Source organism: Saccopteryx bilineata, chromosome 6 (assembly GCF_036850765.1).
Source record: "Saccopteryx bilineata isolate mSacBil1 chromosome 6, mSacBil1_pri_phased_curated, whole genome shotgun sequence".
In the NCBI taxonomy this organism is placed as follows: Eukaryota; Metazoa; Chordata; class Mammalia; order Chiroptera; family Emballonuridae; genus Saccopteryx; species Saccopteryx bilineata.
This window is the reverse complement of record NC_089495.1, coordinates 209929302-209952240: the sequence shown is the minus strand read 5'-3', so window position 1 is coordinate 209952240 and position 22939 is coordinate 209929302. Positions and strand designations below refer to the sequence as shown.

The following is a 22939-nucleotide window of genomic DNA, read 5'->3' as shown; positions in this document are numbered from 1 at the left end:
GCCCCGTGCAGCGGACCCAGTCCCAGGAGACCCAGTCCCAGCGAGAGAGGCAGGGACAGAGGAGAGGGGACACCCCAGCAGGATCGAGCTGCGGGCAGCAACTGGACACCCACCGTTGGGCAGGAACCGGATCTCGTTTCTGTAGAAGCTCAGGTTCGGCATGTCTCCATTGCCGTCCCGTTCTGTCAAATCCTGAAGAGCCAGAGAGAGAAAGAGTGCCAGTTGGGGACATCATTGGAGACAGGCTGCCTCACTGGGCCCTTCAGACTACAGCGTTCCTGGGGGAGAGGTGTGTGTATCTGCTCTCAGCCAAAAAACTTCCAGACACCCTGAAGGAGCCCAGCCTGGGCTCCTCGCCCCGAGGGTCAGAATCTGCCTCTGACTACCACCTCCTCCTCACCAATGTAGGCCAGTGCTGAGGAGTCCCCTCACTGGTACCCAGAGGCACCCAAGGGTTGCCTGAGACTCACAGGTGCAGAGGGCAGGGGCTGAGGACATGGGGACACCACTGCGGTGGGTGGCGGTCTGGGGCCTCGTGTGGATGTGACAAAAGCTGGCACTGTGATTGCCTCGTAAAGGCGACGAGCCAAGGGACACATCGTCCACTGGCCTCTTCGGGGGGAAGTGGGAGGGTTTTGCCGGGTGGGCTGCTTCAGTGACAGGCTGCTACGTACCGGGTAGTGGTGCCGGTACCTGCACGTGTCCCGCATGGCTCGCCAGTTTCGGGACACCGTCATCCTAGACTGGAAAAAGAAGGGAGCAGATGAGACCCCACCGGGGACCCTTCCCCTCCTAGAGGCTTGCCAGCAAGCAGGACCCACTCCCTGTGAGCTCCAGTCCTGGCGAGGGCAGTGAGGACCTCCATCAGATGTCAACACTACCAGAGGGGCCCAGAGGGGCACCCGCTCAGCCCTCAGGACCCTCAGACCCACGTGAACATCCTTGGGGTGCAGCCTTCCACACCCCAGTTTCACCTCCTGCTCCCCTCAGCCAGTTTTATTTCTCCAGGAAACCCCGCCTGCTCTAGCACTTCCTCCTTGTGCTGTCTTCTAAGTTGTCACCAGGCTGGTGTCCTCACGGACAATGGCCTTGCTACTTATAGCCCTAGGAGGGGCCTCAAACTCATGCTGCAGGATCTGATGAAGAAATGAATGACTAAGGCCCAGGGAGCCAGTCCCATCCTGCCCAACCCCCCTGCTCAGTGACCAGACCCTGTATCTCCTGGCCACCAGCCCCACGGAGTTGAGGGTGGGGGACTTCTCCGTAACAAGTCAGAGGCTCTTCACTGCCCTCTCAACCTCTGCAGCCCTGCCTCTACAGGCCAAGAACTCTGGGGTCCCAGAAAGGGTGTGAGGTGGTGACTGGGGACTAGTACGCTGGTAAATGCAGCCTGTACTACCTCGTGACAAGGGTAGGGGGCACAGGGCGGGGCCGAGACTACCTGTCAGACTGAGGCTGGGTGAGGGCGAGGGGCCCGGGCAGAGACAGCCCCTGGGCACAACAGGAGGGAACAGCTCATCCTGGGAAACACCTGGGTCCCAGGACCCTGGAAGGAGTGCTGAAGGGGACTAGGGGGCCAGGCTTACCGTGCCCCCTGGCTTGACCCCCTCCTTCGCCAACCTCTAAGACCCCTCCATGGTCTAAGCTCTAGTCAGGGGCTGGAGCTGCCCCTCCGCCTGATTTCAAACCAGGACTCGCTGGCAAGAGTCTCTCCTACAAGCCAAGGACCAGGAAACAAAACTGAAACTTGGCAGAAGTGGCTCCCACTTCTCCGTCAGGGCCACAGGGAGCACCGTGGGAGTCCCTGGGGGAAGGGAAGGAGACAGGGAAGAAGTCAGAGGTCCGTGGGCCTCCCACAGGGTAACCAAGGTGCCAGAGCATGCCCTCTGGAACTGTGGGAGGGCAGCATCCTCTCACCTAATCCTCGCCACACCTGCCGGTCCCTGCTGGGGAATTCCTGCCCTGCGACCCCAGACCCGTGACCCTGACCACTGCTGGGCCAGCCTCCCCAAAGAGCTCGTCCCTGCCCAAACACTGGATGTGCCCAAACACATTCACTGGCCTTGCAGGCAGGACCCAGGAACCAGCCTCTCAGAGTCCCCTCACTGACCACTTCAAGACATTGACACAGACACCTGAAAACCAGTGCTCCACTCAGCTCTGGGGAGACTCCATCCCAGGGAAACACACAGAAAGGTTCAAGATTCACTAGACATGCTGCCCTGCCAGGACACCGTCATCCACCAGCAACTGGGACAAAAGGTGACGGTCACCATTCTGGGTACCATTCCTCCCCAACTCCTGGGACCCCAGCTGGAACAATGGCACCCACACCCCACCCCACCCCAGTGAGTGCTAGCTAGTAACCCCTGCTAACTGACAAGCAATCAAGATAAATAACCAGTGGCAACAAAAGTAACCAGTGGTAACAAGTAACCAATGGTAACCAAAAGTAACTGTTAGGGCCAGTGGTCCTGGTTCAGGCAAGTGACATAAAGGCAGCCTCCAAGGACACTTCCAAGAGGGCAGGCCATCCAGTCCAAGAGGGTGGGTGCTGCACCCAGTGAGGAACAGCAGGGCAGAAGCAGATGGGGGCTCATGGCCTGGGTGGGCATGGAGGGGAGTCTCGGGTGGTGGGCAACAGGGCCAGGTGCTCCCTGAGGGGTGCCAGGAGGTTGAGAGGCTGGCCGGGGGCAGTGGAGGTGGCCGGCACAGAGGCCTGGGACATAGAGGGCGGAGCCACAGGCCTGGAGGTGGGTGCCACGGAGAGGGGGGTCCAGGATGTGCGGTGGTGGTGGGGGCATCCGTTTGAAGAAATGTCACCGCTACACAGATTCAGTCCTAAGCCATTGGTTTTAGGACGGCCCTGGACCTCCGTGAAAGGTCCCAGCCAGGGCTGGGGGGCCGAGCAGGGGCAGATCGCAGGGCGTGTGTCCGTCGGATTATGGGGGGCGGGGCACGAGAAGGCCAAGGGCCGGAAAAGGAGGGGAGGGAGTCGGGCCCCGAGCTCCAAGAGGCGCCTACGCGGCGATCGGGGGTGGGAGTGGGGGCAGGGACGGTTTCCCCGGGGCAGGGCCTCGCCCCGTCCCGCGGCGGCCTCCCGGGGCTGCACCTGCAGCAAGCCGGGCCGCGCCTCCTCGTCCTCGTCCTCCGCGTCTCCCGCGTCCCCCGGGGCGCCGGCCTCGCCATCGTCGTCGCCCGCGGAGCTCGGGCCGTCGCCGTCCTCCTCCTCCTCCTCCTGCTCCTCCTCCTCGGCGTCCTCCCAGGTCGAGTCGCAGTCGGGATCGTCCATGCTCGGGCGGCGGCGGCGGCGGCGGCAGCGGCAGGGACCGCGCTCCGCCGGAAGCGAGAGCAGCGCCGGGAGGAAGCGCGGGGGGCGGGGCGCGGCTGCTGGCCACGCCCCGGAAGGACGTGCGGTGGGCGTGACCCCGCGGTCCCGGGACGTCCGCCTTGTAGGGCGCCGCCGCACCACGTGCCAACCGGGGGTTTCTCTCCGGGAAGGAGGCTCTGGCCGGATATTTAACTGGTTAGAGCGCCACCCCCGAATCTGCAAAGGTTGCGGGTTCGATTCCCGGTCAGGGCCCAGGCTGAAACGGACCAGCGTTTCCGTCTATTTCTCTCCTCCCCACTTTCCCGCTATAAAAATTAAAAATAAGTAAGTAAATAAATAAAATAATAATTAAAAAAAGAATGGCTTCTGGAGGTTGTCTATAGAGGGTGTCTGCCCCCCAGAATCTCTCTCAGATCACCCACCCGCACCCCAAAGAGTTCCCCCAAAGTTCTCCCGTCCGAGGATGCCCCACCCTGGAGGATGCCCCACCCTGGAGGATGCCCCACCCTGGAGGATGCCCCCGGAGGCTGCTGCCTGGAACGTGCCCTCCCAGATGAATGTTCCCCAGGATGGTGCCCCACCCCCACCCCAGGAATCCCTGCGAAGTGTGAGCAGGGGTGCTGCAGCCGCAGGAGAGGCTCTTTGGGGGCGCTATCTGCCTCCAGCACCCTCAGACTGTGGGCGGGACTCATCCTCGGAGGACCTGTGTCCCCCCACAGGCCGTTCACAGGGGGTAGCAGTAGAGCCGCAGAGAGGCGCCCTGGCTTAAACACCAGGAGGCAGCACTGACTGGGAGCAGGGGTGTCGCAGGGCTGGTCAGCACAGGCCCACACCAGTTAAGCGGCCCCTTCGGGACCTTTCTGGGGGCTAAGAGGTGGCAGATTTTCGGTGGCTGAAAATTACTTGCAGCTGCAGTTTTCTTTGCGACGGCGGATCCCTTACATAAAGTCTGCCTCTGACATCTGCTGGGTGACATACAGGCTCCAGCAGCGTGAGCGACTCACCCTTTGAAATGAAAATTAGGAGCGACCACCCCAGGTATAAAATTCATCTTCTGTAGTTACTATACCACTTTATTATTATTATTTTTTAAATGCTAAAACCCAGCTCTGGCTTTTAGATTTGGCCACAAGGAGAGCTGCCTATGGGGGCCAATAGGAGAAGGCCACAGCCTGGCCCCAGGGGGATCCTGACTTCCTGACTCTGCCACCAGCTAACAGGCTTTTAGGTAACCTGTGTCTGGGAATGGCCACACTCCCTGTACTGTGCAGCTGGTGGCAGCCGTGAGCCGGACAGAGGCTTCCGATCCTGGCTGTGAGTACGTGGAAGGCTTGCCTCGGTGCTGTTGCCGATGGCTAGTTGCTGCGTTGACCCTCATTAACTCTCCGGGCACAGTCTCCCCTTGCTGGAACCTGTGTATGCACACCTCACTTTCTTTCCTTCCCTTCCCTTCCTTCCCTTCCCTTTTCTTCCCTTCCCTTTTCTTCCCTCCCTTCTTCCTTCCCTTCTCTTCCCTGTATGCACACCTCACTTTCTTTCCTCCCCTCCCCTCCTCTCCCCTCCCCTCCCTCCCTCCTTCCCCCCTCCCCTCCCCTCCCTCCCTCCCCCTTCCCTCCCTCTCCCTCCTCTCTCCTCCCCTCCCCTCCCCTCCCCTCCCCTCCCCTTCCTTCTCCTAGCGAGCAAGAAAGACAGGAAGGGAGAGAGATGAGAAGCATCGACTTGTAGTTGCGGAACTTTAGTTGTTCATTGATTGCTTCTCATTCGTGTCTTGACCGGGGGTGGGGGAGCTCCAGCCAAGCCAGGGACCCCTCGCTCAAGCCAGCAACTGTGGGGTCCTGTCTGTGATCACACGCTCAAGGCAGCGACCCCGCACTCAAGCTGGGTGAGCCTGTGCTCAAGCTGGCAACCTCAGGGTTTCAAACCTGGGTCCTCAGCACCCCAGGTCGACACTCTATCCACACCTCACTTTTTAAAAGGACAGTGGTGACTCCCCCAAAGGTCTGGAGGTCTGGGCATTTTTGCAAGGTGTCTGCTACCAATGGCCAGGGTAAATTTCCCACAGAGTGAGGCCAAATCACTGAGGGCCGTGGCCATGGGCCTGACCTCATTAGTAGATATGCAGCTGGCCTTGGAGACCCTTGGCTGTGACACCCAAGTAGATGGAAATGTTGAGTGCTGGGGCCGTGGGCCATTCAGGATTGGCTGATCTGGGAGCTCTTGGGTGAGTAGGTTCCAACCCTCCTCTGCCGCAAAATACAAAGAGGAGGGAGTCAGAGGGTACCCTGGCTTCACCACCCTGGCCCAGCAAACAGCCTGCCCGCTGCTGCCTGATGCCCACTGCTGCCCGCTGCCCGCTGCTGCCCGCTGCCTGCTGTCCGGGCCAGGACTGCAGACCTCTTTTCTGTCACACCCAATTGCCCCTTTAGATGCTTTGTGTGTGGTGTACACAATGCTCAGAGCAGGTGGTGATCCTGGACCCCAGGTTCTGCTGTGGGAACAAGCAGGGGGCTCTGGGGACGCCCACTGTGGGCTCAGCACTCTAGGCGGCTCACTGCCCAGGGTGTGTGTGTAGCACCAGCTTCACACCCACAGGCCCTCACACACGCTGACACATGTGCTTGGCCATACACCAGCAGTCGGCTGTGTGCCCAGAGGTGGCGTGGCTTCCGCAAGGGCTCACATAGGGGTGGCTGAGAAGGACTCAGGTTAGACCTGCTCTAACACTTTCCTCAGGCAAACAGAGTTGCAGCCACGTTATTTGGCCAAGGTCCACCCATCCCCACTCAACCAGCCACACAGCAGACCCACTGCACCCACTGCTGCTCAGAACATGTTCAACAATTCTGGGGAGCCCATTGTCCCTCTGGACTCCCCATGGGGGCTGGGCCAGAGCAGGGAGCATTGAGGCCACACCCACAGGCTTCCCACCCCAGGACACAGGTGATGCAGGAAAGGTGCTCAGGCCCCAGGGTCCTTGGCGCAAACAGCGGCTGGCTGCAGAGGCTTCTCGTCTGAGGTCAAGACTGAGTTGCGTAAGGACCACATCTCTCTGTGTTGCAGCTTCAGGCGTTGGTTGGAGCCTCTGGGCTCCTGCCCTTCAGCCCCACCCTCACTGCTTTCTTGTTCAGATAGTTTCCGGGTCACACGGTGGCTGCATCACACCCCCATGTCACAGATCAGACCCCTAGGCCGAGAGACATCACTGGCCACAGACGCCTGTGAATCCGACCTGCATGGACCACATGGTAGATTGAGCGGAGATCCCAGGAGCCAGTGAGGGCTGAGGGGCTCGCCCAGGGCCGAGGTGCTCAGCCAGTGCTGAGGACAGCAGCCCCCAAGGGCGCCAGGGCACAGGAAGTGGGGCCACATGCTCGCCTGCCCGCCTTTCTCTTCAAAGGGCAGTAAAATGTTAAATAACTGAAATGAGGAAGCAGGTTTGACTTATTGACCAGGCTTTCCCTGCACGTTTGGAGGTCCCTGAAGACGCTGTGTCTGGTGGGAGTTTCCTAGTGAGCCAGGCGAGGGGGGCCCCTCCTGCTCCATGTGCCACCCCAGAGTGGTCTGCGTTCAGCTGAGTGGACACTGAGTGGGGGTGGTGGACACCAGCAGTGGGAGGGAGGCCAGGTCCTCCCCATGTCAGTTCTAGAATTCTTAAAGGCAGACATCTGTTCTTTTCCCTTGAAGAGTCACGGCCCGCTCTGCTGCAAGGAAAGGTGACAGTCCCCCACCCCCACCCCGTACATCTGGGCAATGGGGGTGGTCCGTGCTGTGCTTGGACCACAGAATCTCATGTGACTTCGTCTTAGAGGGAGACACGCCAGGGGCAGGGGTGTGGGTGGAAGAGGCAGCCTGCGCCTCCACACTGGCCTCTCTAGGTTCCTGCTCTGCACAGCAGGGTGCCCTCCTTGACCAGGACGTGGGTCTTCTGCTGGAGACGCCCTTGCAGGGCCCCCAAGCCAGGGAGTGCGAGCCTCTGCTGCAGGTTCCAGCGCAGGGTGACGCCGGGACAGCTGCTCAGGGGCAGCACAGGGCGCTCTGGGCCGCGCACAGCCTGTCTGCCAGGGAGCGGGGTGTCAGCGATGTCTTCAAGGCCCACAAGTTTCTGGCTGGGTGCTAGGCCAGCCTCTGACCGGATGCTAGGTGGCTCTTCAGCACAGGGGCCCTGGCCTCGCCTGGGGGCTGCAGCGAGTTCCGACCTCAGCAGGCTCCCGGGTTGACGGTAACTCAGCGTCCCGTGTTCCTCAGGAGGAGGTCGGGCCGGGTGGCCGGCCAGGAGGGAGGTCCTGGCTCTTGGTCACTTGGTGGACCTCTGCTATGCACAGGCGTGGTCACAAGCCCCGTGGTGTGCAGCCGTCCAGCAGGAAGGCAGCGCCAGCCCGGCCTTGTTTACTCCTCCAACACGTGTGCAGGGTGTGTCCACTCACAGGCTGCACTCAGCACCTGCTACATTTGCACCTACATTGTATCAAGGGAGTCAGGTCCATCTAAACGCAAACCTGTTTCAATCTCAGAAAAGTATAAACTTCCTACTGTGTAGCAAAAGGTAACTTATTCCAGTATGAAATCACAGGAGGCCAGGTTGCTTTTCTGTGCTTTAATCGTCCACAACAGCCCCCACTCCCCACCCGCCCAGCCGGCCGTCAGCCCGGCGGGCCTCCTCCCACTCACTCTTTTGGTCTGTTTGCAAGTTATTCAGTAATACAAAAATAACCACAAATTCTCTGTCTGGCATATAAAAACTGAGCAAAAGTATCTGAGGTCATTACCTTAGAACAAAACATCTCGGAAAAAATACAACACAGGTTTTTAACTTCTGCAGTATTTTTTTCATATAAAACACTAGTAAAATAGGCTTCTTAGAAATTAAATAGTGAAATATCAACCAAATTATATACATCGTTACAGTACAAGTGAACGAGGCCAAACATCCAGTTCTCAGGTTCTCGGGTGGCGATGGAGGGGCTGCCGTGTGTGGCTCGGTGGCCCTTCTCCTGAGGTCACAGTCCCTTGAGCGAGGGTCGGCAGATGGACAGAGGGACCGACAGGAAGACTGGTGCTGCTGGGAGGGCAGGGGACCACCGGCTTTACTGCGCATCACACCAGGCCTCCCGTCACACACGCTGCAGCCGTGCCGTTGACACAGCGAGTCGTGGGACCAACCACAAAGCACATTCTACACCTGAGCTGGCGACCCTGGTTTTTCCTGTCCGCCTGAGCCCCCGGTGGCGAGTGGGCGCTGTGGAGCCCCCAGGACCGGGGCAGGCAGCAGGGGCCGAGCACCTGAGCCCCCGTGGCCTGGTGACCGTGCCGTGGGCTGCAGGCTGCCCCCCCCCACAGAACGCCTACGTTCTGCGCCGCTTGGCGGCACTGGGGCTGGAGGGGTTGCTGTTGGCGGTCAGGACCTTGTCGGTGACGCGGCTGCGCTTGCGCTTGTCGGCCCCGTCCTTGGCCCCCAGGTCCGAGGAGTTCTTGTCCCTGTCTTTGCTGGACTTGTCTGTTGCTTTCCCCAAGCTTCCTGAGGATGAGAAAACTGGGAGACAAAATAATTTGGCTGAAAATAGAATATTCAGAATTTTATTTCATTGTCCTGCTCAGTTAAAAAGTCCTGTATCGCCCTGGCCGGTTGGCTCAGTGGTAGAGTGTCGGCCTGGCGTGCAGAAGTCCCGGGTTCGATTCCCGGCCAGGGCACACAGGAGAAGCGCCCACCTGCTTCTCCACCCTCCCCCTCTCCTTCCTCTCTGTCTCTCTCTTCCCCTCCTGCAGCCGAGGCTCCATTGGAGCAAAGATGGCCCAGGCGCTGGGGATGGCTCCTTGGCCTCTGCCCCAGGCGCTAGAGTGGCTCTGGTTGTGACAGAGCGACGCCCGGGAGGGGCAGAGCGTCACCCCCTGGTGGGCAGAGCATGGCCCCTGGTGGGCGTGCCGGGTGGATCCCAGTTGGGTGCATGCGGGAGTCTGTCTGTCTCTCCCGTTTCCAGCTTCAGAAAAAAAAAAAAAAAAAAGTCCTGTATCGTCTGACCAGGTGGTAGCGTAGTGGACAGAGCATCAGACTGGGATGCAGAGGACCCAGGTTCGAGACCCTGAGGTCGCCAGCTTGAGTGCAGGCTCATCTGGTTTGAGCAAAGCTCACCAGTTTGGACCCAAGGTCGCTGGCTTGAGCAAGGGGTTACTCAGTCTGCTGAAGGCCCATGGTCAAAGCACATATGAGAAAGCAATCAATGAACTAAGGTGTTGCAACGAAAAACTGATGATTAATGCTTCTCATCTCTCTCCGCTCCTGTCTGTCTGTCCCTGTCCATCCCTCCCTCTGACTCTCTCTCTGTCTCTGTAAAAAAAAAAAAAGTCCTGTATCTATACACACGATGCTCTGAACCCACAAGCTTCTCCTGAGTTGGGGGCACCTGCCCGGCCCCCAGAGCTCCTGGACATGCCCACCAGGGGCGCCTGGCACCACACACTCAGGCTGCAGGACCTGCCCCAGCTGCCACTCACGCCCGTCCCGCAGGGCAGAGCAGCCTTGCTACTCGGGGCTTGTCCTGTGCTGAGCCCTCCTGCACTGCACGCTGGGGCCACCTGCCTGGGCCTGCCGGGTGCCCTGGCTGCCCTGTGGTTCATTCTCAGTCTTGACCCACGTACGAGGTCTGCGCCTGGTGAGGCTCCTGCCAGGCGGATGGAAGCTGCCTCTCCACTGCTGGGCCGACAGCAGTGTGGCTGCGACAGACCAGAAACGCGGGCCGGACCCGCGCTGCGCCCTGCGGGGAGGCCCTGCCAGGGCTGGGGGCGGAGGGGGGGACGGCTCCCCACTCACCATCGTCGGCCCCATTGTGGGGGTCCATGTCTTCCTTCATTTCCTCCTTCATCTCCTCTTCAATGATCACTTTTCCTGTGGGGGAGACAGCTGACGTTGGCCCGGAGCCCACGCGGTGGGTGACTCAGGCCAGGACCGCTCCTGAGGTGGGCGGCACACGAGGCCCTCGGTCCCGCAAGCAGCTGACCGTTCCTGAACACATCCTCCCCATCAGGGGGCCGAGCATCACAGGCCAGTGACCCCTCTCTTCCCTGAGACTCAGGACCTCCACCCTGACACCACCCCCTCGGCCTGCCTCCTGCCTTTCCTAACTCCCAAACCTGACCTCGCCTGAGTCTCACCTTCGCGAACTTCCTGAATGATTTCTTCCGGAAGGACGAAGTTCCTCTCTGGGTTCGGGAATGGAAGAATCTCAGATTCATGCTGATGGCAAATAAGGTTGTTTTTTTTTAAGAAATAAGAAGTTTTCTGTTTTGACTTTAGCAAGTGACTAAAAACGTATAAGCACCAACCCAGGAGCAGGGGCAGGAGCCACAACGCCAGGAAGGGGAAGAACGCTGGGCTAATGTAACCCGGGGTCCCCTCTGAAGCTGCCTTCTGCTGGCACACGCCCTCAGGGGCCAAAGGGGCAGCAGCTGTCCTGCACTCAGAGGGCAGGGACAGCCCAGCAGCCTGGACACTGCATGTGCTGGCTGGGAAAGCCACCCCACAGAAAGCAGGGAGGAGAGCAGAGACGGCCTGTCAGGGTTCAGGGTTCCACTTGTCCTGCACGTCACCTGTGCCAGAAACGACACATCTCCAGACACACGAACACCGGACAGAGAAGGGGAGCTGGGAGGGGGGTCCTGGGAAATGGGCTTCCACCCGCCACTCCCTGTGGAGCCGCTGGTCACCTGTCTGCTAACAAGGCCCCAGAGCAGTGCTGGGGTCCAGGCAGTGGCGTCCCCAAGGTCTTGGCCAGACCCGGCAGAGTGACAGGAAGAGGGAGAGGCTACGGTCCTGGGCTGACACCCCTGGCTGTGCCCGGCAGCTTTCTGGGGAGTGTCCCGTGCCTCCTCCAGCAGGTGTGTCTCAGAGCTGGCCACCCTCCCGCAGGTCACCAGGGCTCCCCCACAACAGGGACCCCGCCCTACTCATCTCCACGTCCCACTTCTGGCCCCACCAGCCGGAAGTCAAGGTGCAGGAAGTGCCTGGGGACCAGGTGACCCCACACATGACCAGCGTGGGAACTCTGCTGAGCCGCTGGACAGGGACCTCCCAGAAGCCAGCCAGCCATGGCCCCCATGTGAGGCCACCCCAGGAGGACCCTCTCTAGCTCAGCAGCTCGACCTCGAAGGGGCTGTGTGCAAACAGCAGCCAGTCTCAGGGCACAGCTGTCACCTTCATCCCATCTGCCCGTGACAAGGAGACGCAAACGACTTGCCGGTCAGCAGGAAGTAAGGGGCAGCAGAGATCTGGGCAGAAGGCCGGGAGGGCTGGCGAGCCCCCTGCAGTGGGAGGCAGCACAGGCTCCCTGCCACCTCAACCCTGGTGCACGTCCTCCTCGGATCTGCTCCTCCTCTGCAGGGAACACCCACCTGGCCCTCTGCCCCTTGTGTACTGAGGTGACCCGGCTAGCTGGCAGTCCCATGAGACTTGGGACTCTGCCTGCCTGGTCCTCACAGAAGCCATCACATTCACCTTAACCTGACATTCGGTCACCTTCCTGCCTGGGGCACTTCTGGGACCTCCCATCAGACCAATGCTGGCGTGAGAGCCCCCTCCCTCGGCCTGGGCTCCTGGGTCCTCTCCCTGGAGAGACCTTCACTGACCATCAGTCTGGAGCAGGTTCCACCCAGGGAACCCCCTGCCCTCACTGGGCCTGTGCTTTCTGTAGAGCCCTCGGCACTCCCTTGTCTCAGGGCTGGCCCCACGGGGACGGCAGGCTCTCTGAGGACAGGGCCTGCACGGACCTGCGGAGGCACCTCTGCCCGCTCCGACTGCGGAGGCAGGAGCCCCGGCCCTGGGGGGCGGGGGAGGGCGGGGTCCAGCTCACCAGTGCCTGCATGTCATACATGGTGCTCAGGTGGTCCCAGATGACCTTGGACGGCACCTGCCTACCGATGTTCTGGCTGAACTTGTCCCTGATACAGATCATGTGAAAGTGCCGGTTCACACCTGCGGGAGGAAGGCGTCAGCCTGAGGGGAGGTAGAGGGCCGACAGAGCGGGCAGGGGTTGGGGTATGGGGGGCAGAGGTGAGGGGAGAATGAGCCAGGTGCACTGGGGAGGGACAAAGATGAGGCAGATGTGGGGGTGCAGGAGGTGATGGGGTAGGACAGGGCAGGGGGTGGGGTACAGGATGGGGCAGCATCAGCAGGGGTGGGGTGCAGGATGGGGCAGGGGATGGGGGTGCAGGAGGGGCAGGGTCAGCGGGGGTAGGGTACAGGACGGGGCAGGGGATGGGGGTGCAGGAGGGGCAGCGTCGGCGGGGGTGGGGTACAGAACGGGCAGGGGATGGGTTGCATGATGGGGCAGGGGTAGGACGGGGCAGGGGATGGGGGTGCAGGAGAGGCAGGGTCGGCGGGGGTGGGTTGCATGATGGGGCAGGGGTAGGACGGGGCAGGGGATGCGGGTGCAGGAGGGGCAGGGTCGGCGGGGGTGGGTTGCATGATGGGGCAGGGTAGGACGGGGCAGGGGATGGGGGTGCAGAGGGCAGCGTCGGCGGGGGTGGGATGCATGATGGGGCAGGGGTAGGACGGGGCAGGGGATGGGGGTGCAGAGGGGCAGCGTCGGCGGGGGTGGGATGCATGATGGGGCAGGGGTAGGACGGGGCAGGGGATGGGGGTGCAGAGGGGCAGCGTCGGCGGGGGTGGGTTGCATGATGGGGCAGGGGTAGGACGGGGCAGGGGATGGGGGTGCAGAGGGGCAGCGTCGGCGGGGTGGGTTGCATGATGGGGCAGGGGTAGGACGGGGCAGGGGATGGGGGAGCAGAGGGGCAGCGTCGGCGGGGGTGGGATGCATGATGGGGCAGGGGTAGGACGGGGCAGGGGATGGGGGTGCAGAGGGGCAGCGTCGGCGGGGGTGGGGTGCAGGATGGGACAGCCGTAGGACGGGGCGGGGGATGGGGGTGCAGGAGGCCCCCGCCCCGCGCGCGCCCGGCCGTTGCCGGCTCACCCCGCCCCCACGCGAGTCCGCGGCACTCCGCTCACCGACGGGCTTGTGGCCCAGCATGGCGTGGAAGAGGCACACCTCCACCTCGGGGCTCCACACCACCGTCTCCTCCGCCGGGCTGGTGGCCGCCTCCCCGGGCCCCTTGTCGCCCGCCGCGCCCCGCCGCCCACCTCGGCCTCCCCATAGCCCGGGTCGCTCAGCGACTAGCCCCCGGCGGGAGCGGGCGGGGCCACGGGCTCCGCGCAGGCGCACTCGCGGCGGCGCGCGCTCGGGGTGGGCGCTCGGGCTCGCGCGCGGCGCCGGCGCAGGCGCAGCGGCGGGCCGGTCCCGGCGCGCGCCCGCAGCGGCCCCTGGCCGTTTGGCCCTGCGGCGCCGCGCGGTCCGACCTCGCGGACCTCGGGAAATGGAGTCAATTAGGGGAGAGGGGTGGAAACGCTCTAGAGCAGGTTGCGGCGATCGCTGCACCCCTCTGGGTGAACCCCGTTGGCTGCAAATGGCGGAATTGCAAATTACAACTCTATAAAGCGGTTAAGAGAAAAAAAGACACAGGTCGCCGTCCATTCTACGAGTATGGGTTTTAAAGGGCTTCGATTGCCTCTGGCTGACCTCCGGCCTGAGCGCTGCACAGAAGGGCTACCGCGCACTGGGGAGGAGCCCGGGCCCAGCCGCCGGGGCCAGGGGCCTCTGGGATGACCGGCAGGCGGGCCCGTAAGGGTTAACCCGCGCTGCAGCGGGGGCAGGGCCGGCGCGAGGCCCCGGCGCGCGCTAACTGCAGGTCCGCACCGGGGCGTGGCCGGCGCAGGCCCGGGGCGTGGCCGGCGCAGGCCCGGGACGGGGCCCGGCGGAGGGTTGACCGCTGGTCTGCGCCCGGCCCGCAGCGGGAGCGGGGCAAGGGCGGAGTCTTGGTCAGGGGCGGGGCCTCGGTGGCCGGCTGGGAGGCAGCACCAATCAAGGCCTCCCGGGCCCCGCCCCACCTCGCAGAGGCCACGCCCACTCCCAGCAAAGGCCGCGCCCCGAGGTGCCCGAGCCGGGGACGCGCTGGCAGTGCGCTCTTCGCCTCCCGCCGGGTGTAGACCCCCGGGCGGTGCTCCGGGCCCCTTCCTCTGCGGCCCGCCAGCTGGCGCGTCGGGCAAGGCGCGGAGCCTCTTGAGGCCTCAGTTTCCTCTTGCGCGCGGTGGGACCGGCAAGGGCGCTGAGACGGGGCTGCCCTGCCAGCCCGTCTGTCTGCTGGACGCTGCGGACACAGTTCGGGACACAGCTGGAGCCGCACTGCTGCGCGCTGTCCCTGGCCGGTGCAGGCGCTGGGCAGCCTCATCCGCGGGGACACACAGTCCGGTGGACTCTTGAGCGGGATCAGCTCGCTGGGGCCTGAATCTCGGCTTCCCACGCGTGGAGGGGGCCGCCGGTGGGGCCGGTCGCACGGCTCAGGGGCAGAAGACCACCAGCTGTCATGTGAGCCGAGGGGGCTGGGCGTTCTGGCCCGGCCTGGCCTGTGCTCCTCTGCCCTGGCCCAGAGCGGGACTGGGCTCAGTGGTGGCTGCCAGGCCGCGATGACGCACGGCCACTTAGCACAGGCTCCCCACCCAGGAGGTGCTCGACAGAGGGTGGTCTCTCCGTTATTAATCTCCTTAGTGTGCCCTGGACCCCTCGGGGCCCCTGCTCCTCGGCCACGTGCGCTCTCCGCTCACCGCCACCCCGTTCTTGCCTTTGTCCAGCCGAGAGCCTCCTCTCCAGGCACCTGGGGACCCACCACGCCCGGCCAGGTGGGGAGGCAAGGTTTCTGCTCGAGCACGGGGCTTGCAGCCCGCACGTCTCACCTCTAGGTGGCGTCTCCCACCCACTGTTTGGGCCCAAATCAGGGCTCCTCAGAAACATGCAGGCAGGAACCAGGTGAAGGTTTGTTCCCTTGCAGCCGGACCCACCCGAGAGTGGGTGCAGTTCTCGCGTTTTGAGTTCTGGCAGGCCCGGGCTCTCCGAGCGTGTGCAGCCGGCCTTCACCGGCAAGCCCAGCATCAGCCAAGACACATGTGCACGTGTGTGCATGCGAATGTCAGCACACACCCCCAGCTGCCCTCTGCTGAGTCAGTCTGTGGGGGGAGCACCGTTGTCAGCAGCCCTCCAGGGGCCTCGAGGCGAAGACCACGGTGGGAAATGCAACCCAGCTACCTTCAACACTACCCTCAAGTCGCCTGGCAGTGGACAAGGGGGCCAGGCTGAGCTTCCCTTTTTTTTTTTTTTTTAAATCTTTTCATTTTCCAGTTATTTTGTGGAATATGTAGCCCTCCAGGTCCTTGGGCACAGCCCTTTGTCATTAGCGCCAGGCCCTGCTGGACGGGCCTTTGTCCAGCTGGCAAATGGTGGCTGGGAGAGCCGATGGCCTCACCTGAGACGGCAGGGACCAAGCCAAGAGAAGGGGCTCTCGGTTATTTTGTGCCAATGGCCATGACTGTTTCCCCTTTGCATTGGGGAAACCAAGGCACAGGAATACTGGGTAACTCGTCCACTATGTGGGGTGCCAGGACTGACCCAGTCCCTCCTCCCTCCATCCCATGGCCCCCCAGAGAGCCTGTGGACCAGTTTGCAGGAAGCCCCTTCTCCAGAAGGGGTGGCGCTGCTGAGGGTGGCAGAGACTAGGGTAAGGTACAGGAGCCTGCCAGGCAAGGGGGCCCTCCTGTAGGCAGGGTGCTCTGTCCTCGGCGAGAGGGTGGCTCTCGGGTGTGACCATGCAGGCAACGTGGTCACAATGATGGGGACTTAGTCTCAGCTTCTTGGCTCAATGTGGCTCAGCCCCAGGGGCAAGGAGGAGACCCTTGGTATCTAGAGCTTGGGGTTTTATTGATGCCAGCTTTGAAGACCCCTGCCCCCCAAGATGACTCTGAGCCAACTCCAGCAATACCCCTGTCTCAGAGGTGCCCTCTCCCACCCCCACCCCACCCATTCTAGTTATCAAAGATGAGGGCTTTTACACGCCTGTTCGAGGGTGGGCGTCAGCCTGGCTTCCCTCTGTCATTCTCTTCTCCTTGGATCTCACAGATCCCTGGTGCAATTACAACTTCAAAATGTCGCAGAATGCCACGGGGGCTACGCCTGGGTTCGCAATCGCTTCAGCCCTCAAGTCAGCTGCAAGGGGATTAACGAGGGCCGAGTTTATTTTTAAGAGATGGAATCTTTCCCTATTAATTCAGGTTCTAAAGGCCAGCTCTGCTTTCTTTGCACGGGCAACAAGAGGAAGTGGTTCTTTGGGTCAGCATGGAGAACAGTGAATGCTTTCTTTGTAAAGGGCAGTCATTCTCTTCATAGGCAGGGAAAGTCATTCTGAAATAAAATTCCTCTGCCGTACACTTCCCCCGAGCCAGGTTTTGCAACATCCGTAGTGTCCTGCAGACCCCTTCCCCATCCATCCATTCATTCATTCCACCCATCCAACCACACACTCACCCACCTACCCATCTATCCATCCGTCATCCATCCATCCATCCATCCATCCACCCACCCACCCACCCTCTCCAGCCTGCTGATATCTGCCGGTGCCTGTGCAGAACTGCACCGTCTAGGACCTAGAGGTCGACCTGCTCTGCTCACCTCACCACAGCGTCCTGGTGAACGGTGCCAATATTCCCCTGTCCATGTGCCACGGTTTCCTCATCCACCCGACTCTCAGCCACTGAGAACCATTTCCTGTAAGAACTGACACTTGGTTTTCCCACAGCCTTCCCTGTCCTACCTCCACCGCTGCCTCTGTAGGGCCTGGGGCTCCGCTGACCGCCAAATCGGACAGCAACCATCACGAGGTGAGCCCAGGAAACTGCACAGTGGGCACACAAGCCTTGCAAAGATGTTGGTCCAATGACGTCCCCTGCACTTTGACACAGCCTGCTCTGGGCCAGGCACAGCCTCTAGAAGGGTCCCCATGTACTGAGAAGTCGCCTGGAGCATTTTCCTGCAAAGCAAACTCTTTCTCTTGATTTGAGTAAGAAATGGACCTGGAATGTTCAGCCCATCTGAGCACAAACCAAGTCACTGAAGGAGTGGGCCTGTGTCACAGCTGGATGCTGGGGTTACAAAGGTCCCTTCTGAGACAGCCGAAGGCTTGGCAGGGGCAGTGGCCAGAGCAAGTGTGCACCGGTGGGCCCGCAGTCACAGCAGGCAGCGGTGGGAGGGCGGGGTGAGGCGTGGATCCCAGCTGGGGCCACACCAGGCTGGAATGCGTGTCCCTGTGTTCTGCAGTTTTTGTCCACTCACCGCTGACCCATGCTGTCTCACCAGGCCAGTGCCACCCTACAGCTTCTTCCTTGAGAGCAGCACTTAGAATGCATGGACAGCCTGACCAGGCGGTGGCGCAGCAGATAGAGCGTCGGACTGGGATGCTGAGGACCCAGGTTCGAGACCCCGAGGTCACCAGCTTGAGTACAGGCTCATCTGGTTTGAGCAAAAGCTCACCAGCTTGGACCCAAGGTTGCTGGCTTGAGCAAGGGGTTACTCGGTCTGCTGTAGCCCCATGGGTCAAGGCACATATGAGAAAGCAATCAATGAACAACTAAGGTGATGCTTCCTCATCTCTCTCTGTTCCTGTCTGTCTGTCTCTATCTATCCCTCTCTCTGACTCTCTCTCTGTCTCTGTAAAAAAAGAAAAGAATGACAGCTGGACCACGCTGGTTCAGGAGCTCAGAGCAGTCTACTCCCTGCTGCAGTCAGGGAGCCCGGGGCCCGTGCCCCACCTCACGGTGGCCTCCCACTCAGATCCACGATGCAACCCTGCTCAGAACAAAGCAGGTGGTGGTCGCAGAACTCCCAGCCCCAGACGGCACCTGCAGGCTGGACCCTGGGCGTTCCTGGCATTGCTGAGCCAGTGCCCCTGTCCTGTGGACGGTGGACCCGTATATGCCGCTGGACCACGGGAGGGGCTGAGCTCAGATCTCACTGGCAGTTTATCCTCCTCTACACGTGTGCAGAGTCACACGTGCAGGGATAGCAACTCAAAGCTTTCTTTTTTTTTTTAAATTAACTTTAATGGGGTGACATTGATAAATCAGGGTACATATGTTCAGAGAAACATCTCCAGGTTATTTTGACATTTGATTATGTTGCATACCCATCACCCAAATTCTAATGTGTCTTCTGTCACCTTCTATCTGGTTTTTCTTATGCCTTCCCCCCCCTCCCCCCTTCCCGGTAACCACCACCTTCTTGTCCATGTCTCTGAGTCTCATTGTTATGTCCCACCTATGTATGGAATCATATAGTTCTTAGTTTTTCCTGATTTACTTATTTCACTCAGTATAATGTTATCAAGGTCCATCCATGTTGTTGTAAATCATTTCTTATTCCATTGTGTATATGTACCACTGCCTTTTAATCCACTCGTCCTCTGACGAACACTTGGGCTGTTTCCAGATCTTCGCTATTGTGAACAATGCTGCTATAAACATAGGGGTGCATTTCTGCTATAAACATGGGGGTGCATTTCTCCTTTTGGAACAGTGCTACAGTGTTCTTGGGGTATATTCCTAAAAGTGGGATAGCTGGGTCAAAAGGCAGTTTGGCCTGACCTGTGGTGGTGCAGTGGATAAAGCGTCAACCTGGAAATGCTGAGGTCGCCGGTTCAAAACCCTGGGCTTGCCTGGTCAAGGCACATAGGGGAGTTGATGCTTCCAGCTCCTCCCCCCTTCTCTCTCTCTCTGTCTTTCTCTCTCCCTCTCTCTCTCTCCTCTCTAAAAAAAAAAAAAAGGCAGTTTGATTTTTAATTTTTTGAGGAATATCCATACTGTTTTCCACAGTGGTTGCACTGCATTCCCACCAGCAGTGCAGGAGGGTTCCCCTTTCTCCAAGTCCTCGCCAGCACTTATTTCAAAGCTTTCTTAAGCCTGACCTGTGGTGGTGCAGTGGATAAAGCGTTGACCTGGAAATGCTGAGGTCGCCGGTTCGAAATCCTGGGCTTGCCTGGTCAAGGCACATATGGGAGTTGATGCTTCCAGCTCCTTCTCCCTTCTCTCTCTCTGTCTGTCTCCCTCTCTCCTCTCTAAAAATGAATAAATAAATAAAAAAACTTTCTTAATAGCTAAAGCCTGTGAAAAGCACACGGGCTTGAATCGATAGGGCAATAGGGACCAGGAGCTGCAGCAGCAGATACTGTATCGATTTCCCACTGCCGCTGCAACAAATTACCACAGTGTAGCAGTTTCTTTCTTTTTTTTAAAATAAGTATTATACGTTTCTTTTTTTTTTTTTTAATAGGGACAGAGAGAGAGTCAGATAGAGGGATAGATAGGGACAAACTGGAACGGAGAGAGATGAGAAGCATCAATCATCAGTTTTTCGTTGCGACACCGTAGTTGTTCATTGATTGCTTTCTCATATGTGCCATGACCACGGGCCTTCAGCAGACTGAGTAACCCCCCTCCCCTCGAGCCAGTGACCTTGGGTCCATGCTAGTGAGCTTTTTGCTCAAGCCAGATGAGCCCGCGCTCAAGCTGGCAACCCCAGGGTCTCGAACCTGTGGGTCCTTCCGCATCCCAGTCGGACGCTCTATCCACTGCGCCACCGCCTGGTCAGGCAGTGTAGCAGTTTCCACCCGCAGCTCTGACTGTCTCATCGGGTAGCTCAGAGGGCTGGCAGGCAGTTCAGCCGGGTGCAGTCCTTCTGACACCTTGAGTCCCTCTGACTTACTTCCCCTCTGGCTCCGGAGATCCCTGAGACATTTCTCTGCTTTTAACTGTTCGTGTGACTTCATTGGGCCCAACTGGACACCCTTCTGACCTTCACACTTGTGGCCTTAGTCACATCTGCAACATCCCTTTGCCCTGTCACCTAACACAACACGTCTCCCAGGCTCCAAGGATTGGAACGTGGACCTCGCCTCTACGGGCACTGAGCTGCCTTCCTAGTAACAGGGCAGCTCCGGGGATGTGGAAGAGGGCCCGGGGCTAACAGAAGGGCTGCCATCCACCCTTGTCCCTGTGCCCATGGTGTGTCCCTCCCCAGGACAGGACACCTTCCTCCTGGGGCTGCCTCTGGGGAGGGCTCAGGGGGTGGGGTGGGGAGAGATGGTGACATTTCCCAGCATATCAACTTCACCCCTCTTTTTTTTTCTTTCTGCATTTTTCTGAAGCTGGAAACGGGGAGGCAGTCAGACAGACTCCCGCATGCGCCCAACCGGGATCCACCGGGCATGCCCACCAGGGGGCGACGCTCTGCCCATCTGGGGCGCCGCTCCGTCGCGACCAGAGCCACTCTAGCGCCTGGGGCAGAGGCCAAGGAGCCATCCCCAGCGCCCGGGCCATCTTTGCTCCAATGGAGCCTCGGCTGCGGGAGGGGAAGAGAGAGACAGAGAGGAAGGAGAGGGGGAGGGGTGGAGAAGCAGATGGGCGCCTCTCCTGTGTGCCCTGGCCGAGAATCGAACCCGGGACCTCCGCACGCCAGGCCGACGCTCTACCACTGAGCCAACCGGCCAGGGCCTCATCCCTCTTTTGCATTGCGCCCTGTGTATATATTACTTATTTGAAAATTACGTATGTTAGAAAATGATATATTTTCAAAACATAAAAATAAGAAAAAGAAAAAAGACAAAGTTTAAAATTAAATCTGGGTCAGGGCCCTCAGGCCTACACAGCCTTGGAGGCTGGGAAGCTATTTTGGGCTCCCTGGTAAGTAATTAATGGAAAGTCATTTAAAGTCACCCATGGGCACTTGCCTTGAAAGAGCCCCGAGCTCAGACCAGTGTCTGCGGGCGGCCGCTGGAGGCGATGACACGGAGGCCCACCAGCTCGCACCCCCCCTCTGCCGAGGGGCCAGGGCGGATGGCAGGGTGTCCAGGGCGGCGGTGGGCGCGGAGCTGGGTTTGCCCGTCTGCAGGAGTTGTCAGCATCTCAGGATGTGCGTGCCCTCTCTCTCCGTGGCACGAGGCCTGTTCCCCGAGAGGAGGCTGTGCACAGGAAAGTCGAAACCACGACTCAGCTGCTTCAACTGGAAAACCAGCGGGTGGAGTCAGGTGGGCCCTCGTGCCCCGGCGGGCGGTGGCACTGCCAGTCGTGCCAGGTTGGGGTGTCAGGGTGCTCTCACTAAAAACAAGTCCACAGAAGTAGAGGAGAAAGAGAAGAGCTGACTGTTGGGTGAGCGTTAAGCCAGGAGGCAGGGAGAAATGGCAAAGGCAATAGGAGACCGCAGCCTCTTCTGGAGTCGGGGTGAGACAGCCGGGGCGCACATGCCATCCTGAGGAGCAGCAGCAGCTCATCCTCCAGTGGGGGGCTTCCCAGCAGCCCTGGTCACATGCAGGTCGCCCTACACCCTCTGGTGATCAGGCAGGGGGACCATCTGTGTTAGCTAATCGACTTTGTCCGAAGGGAAAACAAACTCTTCCAGCTCTGTGCTCGGAGGTTCTCAGAGGTCAGGCTGGGAGGGGACGCCCTCTTTCCTGGTGGCGACCGTCCCCAGATGGCTCCCGGTCCTTGAGAAAGCTGGTCTGGGGTTGTAGGCTGGCCAGCGGCTGATTTCGCTTTTGAAAAGATTTCTATACCTGGTACATTCTCCAAGGAATGTACCCTTCTCCTTTGAGAAAGAATGTACAATGACACATTTTCTAAAGGAAGTGTTGAGAGAAAAGGGGAGGGGAGTCCCTTTCTCTTTTTGTAGCTAACATGACTCTTTTTTTTTTTTTCAGTGTCTATTGGGACCTGTGTAGGGGCCAGCAGTGAGGGGTCTGGCCAGCCCTGCTGCAGTCTTGACGAGCTGGCACTGAGCACTTGGGGGTGGGCAGGTGCCAGCCAGGAGGGTGGGTGCTCAGGGCACAGGGAGCCTCGGTGCCCCGTGAAGCAGCTGTTCTCTGGGGCTGCAGCAAAGACAAAATTGTGGGAGGCTGGTGAGCACAGAGGGTGCACGCCAAAAATGCAGCTACCGGTCACCCTTGTAGTGGTCAGTGCCTGGGGCCACTTAAAAGGATGCACTTAGGAGACGTTGGGCACAGTGAGGACTGCAGACAGGGGGTGCGCTTGGGGGGGTGCATGGGGTTGGTGCTGCAGCAGGTTTTGGGGACAGCAGGGACAGGACATCCCAGTCGAGTCTAGGACCTCTGAGGCTCAGGGTTCATCAAGGTCACCTTTGTGAGGTGACCTAGAGGGACAATGGCTGCCTGGCCACAAGAAAATCTGCCTCCTGTCTGCTTGGTTCTCTGGGTAGGTGAGGCCAGGGCCGCCCTGGCTACGGAAAGGGAGTCAGGGCATCAGGGTAGAAGATGGACCTTAACATTAATTTCCTACCTGCCCCCACTGACGCTGGCTTCCTCACTAGCAAGGGGCTGGAGGTCAGCTGGTGTGGGGACGCTAGCCTCCTTAGACCTTCCCCCATTTGTAAATGGAAGACAATGAGGAAGGCGTCTCCTGAGACTGCTGGGAGGCTCAGCAGGGGCCAGTCCGTTCAGAGCCCCAGAAGCCCCAGGTAAAGGCAGCTTCCCAGCCTCTCTCCTGGGAGACCCCCTCAGGGGGCCTGATGTTTGGGCGGCAGGAGCTGGACTGAGGTTGCCAAGGCTTCCCACCCTGAGCCCCCACCTGCCGTTTCTTCCTGGCTTGGCACAGGCAGGAGATGCTCACTAAGTGTGCTGAGTGTTACAGACAAGCACGCACAACTAGCAGAGCCAGCCACGGGGACAGGTGTGGTGGCC

At 60.1% G+C, this 22939-nt stretch overlaps 1 protein-coding gene across 1 annotated transcript in view; it reads right to left on the bottom strand.

Moving 5' to 3' along the window:
• Positions 1-3368, bottom strand: part of LOC136309455 (opioid growth factor receptor-like) — a 10641-nt gene extending 7273 nt beyond the window's left edge. Inside the window, exons 1-3 of the mRNA XM_066237594.1 lie at positions 3113-3368; positions 675-743; positions 114-192 (exon numbers count right to left, since the gene is read on the bottom strand). Coding sequence (XP_066093691.1) covers positions 114-192; positions 675-743; positions 3113-3292 — 328 coding nt within the window. The 5' untranslated portion in view covers positions 3293-3368. The remainder of the gene's footprint in view (positions 1-113; positions 193-674; positions 744-3112) is intronic.
• Between the last annotated feature and the right edge of the window lie 19571 nt (positions 3369-22939).